Source organism: Rhinopithecus bieti, unplaced genomic scaffold, assembly GCF_001698545.2.
Source record: "Rhinopithecus bieti isolate Rb0 unplaced genomic scaffold, ASM169854v2 scaffold_1014, whole genome shotgun sequence".
NCBI classification, from domain to species: Eukaryota; Metazoa; Chordata; class Mammalia; order Primates; family Cercopithecidae; genus Rhinopithecus; species Rhinopithecus bieti.
In genome coordinates, this window is record NW_016803499.1 from 2,258,497 (window position 1) to 2,266,618 (window position 8,122).

At 44.9% G+C, this 8,122-nt stretch overlaps 1 protein-coding gene across 4 annotated transcripts in view; it reads right to left on the bottom strand.

The window, feature by feature from the left end:
- Positions 1-8,112, bottom strand: part of TESMIN (testis expressed metallothionein like protein) — a 50,382-nt gene extending 42,270 nt beyond the window's left edge. For all 4 annotated transcript variants that reach the window (XR_001888135.1, XM_017886784.1, XM_017886792.1 and 1 more), the window contains exons 1-3: positions 7,549-8,112; positions 4,065-4,220; positions 1,823-1,943 (exon numbers count right to left, since the gene is read on the bottom strand). Coding sequence is in view for 3 of the 4 variants with exons in the window: in XM_017886784.1 (XP_017742273.1) it covers positions 1,823-1,943; positions 4,065-4,220; positions 7,549-8,019 (748 nt within the window). In the remaining variant the exon portion in view is untranslated. The remainder of the gene's footprint in view (positions 1-1,822; positions 1,944-4,064; positions 4,221-7,548) is intronic.
- Positions 8,113-8,122: the final 10 nt, after the last annotated feature.

Here is an 8,122-nt window from a genome sequence, read left to right on the forward strand (position 1 = left end):
CCTCAGAAATAATACCACACATCTACAACCATCTGATCTTTGACAAAGCTGACAAAAACAAGAAATGGGGAAAGGATTCCCTATTTAATAAATGGTGCTGGGAAAACTGGCTAGCCATATGTAGAAAGCTGAAACTGGATCCCTTCCTTACACCTTATACAAAAATTAATTCAAGATGGATTAAAGACTTAAATGTCAGACCTAAAACCATAAAAACCCTAGAAGAAAACCTAGGCAATACCATTCAGGACATAGGCATTCACTGCTCACTGTCTAAAACACCAAAAGCAATGGCAATAAAAGCCAAAATTGAGAAATGGGATCTAATTAAATAAAGAGCTTCTGCACAGCAAAAGAAACTACCATCAGAGTAAACAGGCAACCTACAGAATGGGAGAAAATTTTGCAATCTACCCATCAGACAAAGGGCTAATATCCAGAATCTACAAATAATTTAAACAAATTTACAAGAAAAAATCAAACCACCCCATCAAAAAGTAGGTGAAGGATATGAACAGACACTTCTCAAGAGAAGACATTTATGTAGCCAACACACACACGAAAAGTGCTCATCATGGCTGGGCGTGGTGGCTCATGCCTGTAATCCCAGCACTTTGAGAGGCTGAGGTGGGTGGATCATGAGGTCAGGAGATCGAGACTATCCTGGCTAACACAGTGAAACCCCGTCTCTACTAAAAATACAAAAAATTAGCTGGGTGTGGTGGCCGGCGCCTGTAGTCCCAGCCACTCAGGAGGCTGAGGCAGAAGAATGGCATGAACCCGGGAGGCAGAGTTTGCAATGAGCTGAGATGGCGCCATTGCACTCCAGACTGGGAGAGAGAGCAAGACTCTGTCTCAAAAATAAATAAATAAATAAATAAATAAATAAGAAAGAAAGAAAAAAAAGAAAAGAAAAAAAAAAAGTGTTCATCATCACTGGTCATCAGAGAAATGCAAATCAAAACCACAATGAGATACCATCTCATACCAGTTAGAATGGCGATCATTAAATAATCAGGAAACAACAGGTGCTGGAGAGGATGTGGAGAAATAGGAACACTTTTACACTGTTGGTGGGACTGTAAACTAGTTCAGCCATTGTGGAAGACAGTGTGGCAATTCCTCAAGGATCTAGAACTAGAAATACCATTTGACCCAGCCATCCTATTACTGGGTATATTGCCCAAAGGATTATAAATCATGCTGCTATAAAGACACATGCATATGTATGTTTATTGCGGCACTATTCACAATAGCAAAGACTTGAAACCAACCAAATGTCCATCAATGACAGACTGGATTAAGAATAATTGGCACATATAACCCATGGAATTATCTATGGCAGCCCATACAAAAGGATGAGTTCCATGTCCTTTGCCAGGGACATGGATGAAGCTGGAAACCATCAATTCTGAGCAAACTATCAACAAAGAACAGAAACAAATAACGCATGTTCCTCACTCATAGGTGGGAATTGAACAATGAGAACACTTGGACACAGGGTGGGGAACACACACCACTGGGCCTGTCGTGGGGTGGGGGGAGAAGATGGGGGGGGATAAACATTAGGAGATATAACCTAATGTAAATGAGGAGTTAATGGGTGCAGCACACCAACATGGCACATGTATACATATGTAGAAAACCCTGCATGTTGTGGCACACGTACCCTAGAACTTAAAAGTATAATAATAAAAAAAAACTATTGATACCCACAAAAAAAATATATCCTGGTTGCCATTTCACTTTATATACAAAGCCAAACATATTCATTTACCAACTTACATATATGATATAGATTTTTTATTAATTAACTTTGTACCTGACTGCAGATAATTGTTTTGATCTTGATACTGAGGAACCAAATGGAGTGCTTTTAGTTCTCTTGTTCCAGAATTGTCTATACACAGCATCTGTGTGCCCCCTTTCAATTGGCATATCACCTAAAATGAAAAAGAACGATCAGGTTTCATTTTTGAAACATAATTCCAGTAATAATGAACTTAAATAAACTTGAATCTGAAAAAATAGCTTTAATCCAGAAGTTACGTTTTAATGGAAGACAGAAAACTACAGATCTGTTTTTGATTTCTTACTCTACACTAACATGCTCTTTGGAGACACCAAAGGACAAAACAACAACAACAACAACAACAAAATACAACCCCCAGAAATGTTTCCTGAGATGCGTTCAGTGTGCTAACAGAAAAAAGTTCCTGTGCATATCTTTCTCCACAGGTGTCTGACTGTCAAGATTTAGTTAGGGAATCAGGTAGCCATGCCCCAGAGCTTCCTTTGCCTTCTCCTCACTTCACCATTGACATGAGCAGAAGAGGGTGCTGCTCTGCTGAGCCCCGGCCCATTCAGACCCAGTGGGCACTGAGGCCCTGGTGGCATGTCCCTGAGTCCCTGAGCATGCACTTAAAATCCTAATTTTACTCCAGGTGTTCTTTCCTCCCCCACACACGTCATTATTTAACACATGGGGTTTTAAAAACACATCTATTTTATTTCCTACAAGTACAGCTTAGAAAGGTTAATCCAAGAACTGTAAAGTTCAAAGAAGTAAGAAGTTACATCGATCTGCCTGGGCCTGAGAAGCACTGTCAGACCCCTCTTTGGATACTGACCATAAATAAATGGTCACAAGCCAGGTGGGTCTACCTGGCAAGCAAAAGCACTGAGGAAACTCATTGTGTGCCCTGCTCCAGGCCGTGGCATGTGGGGATAGAAAGGCGACAGATGCTGCGGCTTCTGCCTGCACACAGCTTCCAATTCTGCTGGTAGAACCACAACTATACAGAGCAGCTGTGCTTTTTATACACTTAAGTTGCTTATAATATAGATAGGAGAACCCAAAGAACCATAAAGGACCAATGTTATCAAAGTAATACACATAGGACCTACTGTGGTCACTGGGTCAAAACTCCACATCATCCTGACATTTGATGAGAGGCCAGCATTCATGTTCAATTGGAGTTGTATTTGTATTTGGAGGATAAAGTTATAGCTACACACACGCACAGGCACATGCACACACACTCACACACACACCCACACATGGGAAAGGCTCAGAGTGAACTCTGCAGACCTGCCTCTACTGCACACTCCTGGGCCCTACCCACATGTGAGCCTCTGCCCTGCCCTCTGGGGAATGTGCTAACATCACTCTGCTGTCTGGGAGAGTCGGAGAGTTCTCATCCTGCTGACCTGCTTTCAGGGTCCTGGAAAAACTGCTATCAGAACCCACAGCCCCAAACAGAACCACCGACGAGGCGAATGCCAGCGTGCACCACAGCTAAGCCAAACTCCTGACAGGCTCATTTTCAAGTATTTGTTAACGTCTATGCCTTAGGGCAAGGGCCTCATTTCTAGGAATAAAGAATTGCTGGGGGAAAGGCAATGATCGGTTCTTTGGACTCTGGGCGCTTTGCTAAAGGAATGCTGTGGGCGACTCCCCCCATACCTAGTCCTTGCCACGTGAGATCTGGAGTCCTAGATGCACCACTTAACTATGAAGACCAATGTAGACGATGTAACATCTCTGTTTCTTACCCATAAAGTGGGGATAAAAATGCCTATCCTACAGAGTTGTTAGGATTAAATAAAGGTGCAAAAATATGACATAAACCACAGCTGTGACTAATTACATACCCTATACAAGTGTTACCTGTTATCATGAGAGATTGGGGCATGAAGGGAGCAGGCTCTGCTCTGAAGCCACAGAACCACGCCCCACACCAATGTCAAACCATGAGGCTCAGCTGCACTTCCCGACCCCGGCACTGCACTAACTGATGCGGGCTGTGCTTGCTGTCCTTAATGAATACAGCAATGTCCTCATCTTTGTTTGATTTGCTAAGATGAGTAGAAATGAGAATCTTAGAGGTGAGATGTGAAAGGCTGTAGCTGATGTCCCTGTTTTGCTAATGAGACAATAAAAAATGCTGACACAACACATACACGAAATGAAAAATAACGAGTGAAATGATGTCGACTTAGTAATGATGGGGTCCAGCATTTAGTATAATGTTAGTCCTACACATCTTCTTTTGCATAATTACCATTGGGTTGGAATCTTTCTTAAGAGAACAGCAGGAGGCGTCCTCTAGTTCCTGGGATGATGGGAACTTGCAACAGGATTCCTGAGCAAGATTCTGGAAAGTGGCTTCTTCTGGATTGTTACTTGTAATAGTACCACCTGCTTCCTTGATTTCAACCTAAAAAAAGCAATCATTATTTTAAAGAACACATGGTGGACACTGGCTCTTCAGTTGCATAATCTAGAAAATTGAAATCTCAGTTATAAGTAAAAGTTACATTTTAAAGAAAAGAGCACCCTTACTTAGTGCCTCTTCCTCACTGGTGCTTCTGAAACTATGGATTTCTCCCTGGTAGGGGGGTGGGCAACAAGAACGGGCAACAAATCATCTGACCTACCTCCCTGGGGACTGAGGATGCCAAGGACCAAAACCACCTGCCCATGAGGTATGGAGATGTGATTTTCATGTGGTACTTGTTGTTGCTTTAAAAATACACCTAAGTAACTGAGAAGAGTCCCCCGCTGGTTTTCTGCCTCTCATGCTGCTTAACAGCCCCCGACTCTGAGCTGAAGTCCTGCTCTTCCTTCAAGTCACCTAAAATGCTGCCCTTTCATCACACATTTTTTTTTTTTTTGAGACGAAGTTTCGCTCTGTCACCAAGGCTGGAATGCAGTGGTGCGATCTCAGCTCACTGCAACCTCCACCTCCTGGGTTCAAGCAATTCTCCTGCCTTAGCCTCCTGAGTAGCTGGGATTACAGGCTCATACCACCATGCCCAGCTAATTCTTGTATTTTCAATAGAGATGGGGTTTCACTGTGGTGGCCAGGCTGGTCTTGAACTCCTGACCTCAGGTGATCCACCTGCCTCGGCCTCCCAAAGTGCTGGGATTACAGGTGTGAGCCACCGCGCCCGGCCCCATCACACATTCTTCCAGAATGTTCAGTAGTTTGAATTAGATGTTCTAGTCAATTGTTTTTTTCCTCAAAAAGCCCCAAATCCTTGGTAGCATTTTAGTATTATTTATGATGTGTTTATACTAAGATTTGTAATTAGGTAGTAGCCCTTTCCTGCCTTAATACAACAATAACGAATATGAAACAGTGGAGAGTAGGGGCTGGCTGCCAGCTTTGTTTTCAAGCTATCTTCTGTAACAATTGTCAACCCGATGACAAAATTACCAAAAATGTGGAGAAATACAGGGATCATACTGAAAATCAATAGAATTTTTAAAAGTAAGAATCCTCATGGTTAAAAAAAAATTACAATCAGGATTGTTTCAAAATTGGGATGCTGCTTTTTACAATCTGTAGGAATGTGAGAAGGACTGGGAAACCCACACTTTGCATCCTCCCTCCCCTCCCCTCCTCCTCCACCTGCACTTGCCCGAGTTGCCTGGACCAGAGGACAGTAGGGCTCCCCAAAGGCCAGAAGGCAGGCCATAGAGTTCTTCCAAAAAGATGGTGGCTCTAAGGTAACATACTAAAGACCTCAAATAAAAATCACAGAGCAGGTGTCTTCCAAAATGCAGATCTTGACTCAAATTGGAGCTTGTGTAGCCCAGTAAAATCAGAGGCCCAAACAAATCATATTTCCCATGTATGGGCAACTTACTCAGCACAGCAGACTAGCATCTAGGTATAAATCTTAAAAGAGATAAAGTTTAGCTATATTTTAAGTAGCTTTATTTAGATATTGCAAATTTCATAGAAATATAGACAATTTAAAATTTTCTTCTACTTGCTGCTTTGGGGGATGTGCTATGCACATCATCCCAGTTTAGATTAACTTATCTCCCTGTAATCACCAAATACTACTATAATGAATATATCATTTCCTCAGCCCTATGCAACTAATATCTGAACTACTTATACTAAACTTCCATTTCTGACCTTTCGAAACAAAGGTCAACATGTGGGAATGAATTTCTAGAAAAAGGAAATTAGCAACTGATCCTGAATATTTACTGAAAATAATTCTATTCTGTTTAATGATAAACATGTCGGTGCTGTACCTGGTCCATTTTATTAATGAATCAAAAGCAGTCAATAAAATTTAAAAGCAAAGTCTCTCCTTTAGTTTGTCAAACCAGCAATCTCTTAAAATTGGATTACATTAAAGAAATTTTACTATCTTTAACATCAGAGAATCCTCTTTTGTGTGTTTCGTTTTTTAAGACAGGTTCTCACTCTTATCGCTCAGGCTGAAGTGCAGTGGTGCAATCTCGGCTCACTGCAGCCTCTGCCTCCCAGGTTCAAGCAATTCTCCTGCCTCAGCCTCCCGAGTAGCTGGGATTACAGATGTGCGCCACCACACCCGGTTAATTTTTGTACTATCTTCGTTGTTCTGATTAATGCTTTCTGACTCCACTCTGTGAGGAAATGAGGCAAGCTAGGACCTACCAGCAGGAGGCACTGGACACGAGTCTGGCTGGGCAGTAAAATGCAGTTCCTAACATTTCAAGCCCTCTGAGAAAGGTTGTGAGGAAGATGTCTGTCCTAGGAGAAGGCTGGGGGGACTGGTGAGCTCTATGGCTCCTCTGAGGACAGAGGTCAGTAGAGGCCCCAGCCTCTGCCCATCCTTTTCCTGCACACTAAGGAGTGGCAATTACCGTAACAGAAAACCAGAAGAGCAGAAATCCAAGCTCCTGCTGCTCTGGCTTATGATACAGGGTCAGGCTCCAGCCATCTCAACACTGACTCAAGCATTGTATCCCATAAAAGCTTCATCTATAACTTACTAAAATGACCTAACGGATGAGTGGTCTAGTTTTCTGAGTTGGGTCCTTTTTGAGGGGTCAAGAACACATTTTCCTGGGACCCTTTGTTTCCTTTGAAAACTCATTAGTTTTAGCAAGAACAAAGCGGAAAATTATCAGTGGTCATCTACAGCTAGACAGGGCAGTCGACTGAGAGTTGGCAAGCATTTCTTTAGGCTCTGATTTACATCACATATGCTTGAAGAGCTATTACTTCTTAGCAAAGGGAAGATCTCACATCTTGACTTCAAGGCTTGGAAAATCCAAATATTAACTCTGAGTCCTTGCTATGGATTCCAAGACTGGTAAAGTTAAAGAAAAAAAAAAAGCAAGATGCAAACACGCCAACCCTCCACCACATTGCGTTTGTTTTCACAGACAACAGTTATCAGCAGAAAGCGAGCCTCTCTCCTTAAGCCAAGGATAGCAACAGGGCCCAAGGGAACACACGTCCTAGCTTTCCCCCTCTTTTTTTGTTGCCTGCCGTCTGCATGGTTAGGTCAGCTTTGGACGACTGGTGCAGGGCAGAATCCCCTCCAGGGGGAAGGGCTTGGCTGGTCGACGCATGTTGGATTAGGAAGAGGAAAAAGAGTATACAATCTGCCGAAAATCAGTGATCCCGGTGGGCTGTGTGCGGTGTCGCCAGGGAAAATGCTTGGAGAGGGAAATGCTGGGGTAGACCAGCAGCCTCAGATGGGTTGGGGAAGGGATGGAAGGGGAGTTGTGCTCATTCCCCAGGCGGTTCTTACTGGGATCACCCGGACGCCCGGGTGGGCGGCTCCTTCCCGGACCCAGGCGCTCAGGGGCAGCACCGCGGGGCTGCGGTGCGGGGGCAGCAGCGAGGACAGGAAGTGCACGTTGCAGGCGGGCGGCTGCGGGGTCGGCAGGAGCGCAACGTCCTCCAGCGCGCTGAGCTCAGGGATCCCGGGGTACTCCCCGAGGAGCTCCCCGCCGTCGCTGTCGTCCGCTGCGAGCTTCGCCTTGACCTGGGCCTTGCAGTCGGCGCCCAGCGGGGGGTTGAATGCGTGTAGGAGAGGCTCCTTAGGGTCCGCCGGGCCCAGGTACGCGTCTTTGAAGACGTGGAACTCGTCCTCCTCGTGCTTCACGGGGGCCTTCAGGCCAATGTTCTCCGAAACGAACGGACTCTCGGGGCTAAAGAGCTCCGTCACCATCGCATCCTCGGGGCTGGGCAGCCCACCCGGCAGAGGGCCCTCCTCCATGGCGCAGGGCGGCGGGGCGGGACGGCGGGGGCCGCGCACCTGCAACACGCGGCCTGGTGAGAGGCAGCAAGGGGATGGGGTGAGGGGAGGGGCGGTCAGGAGA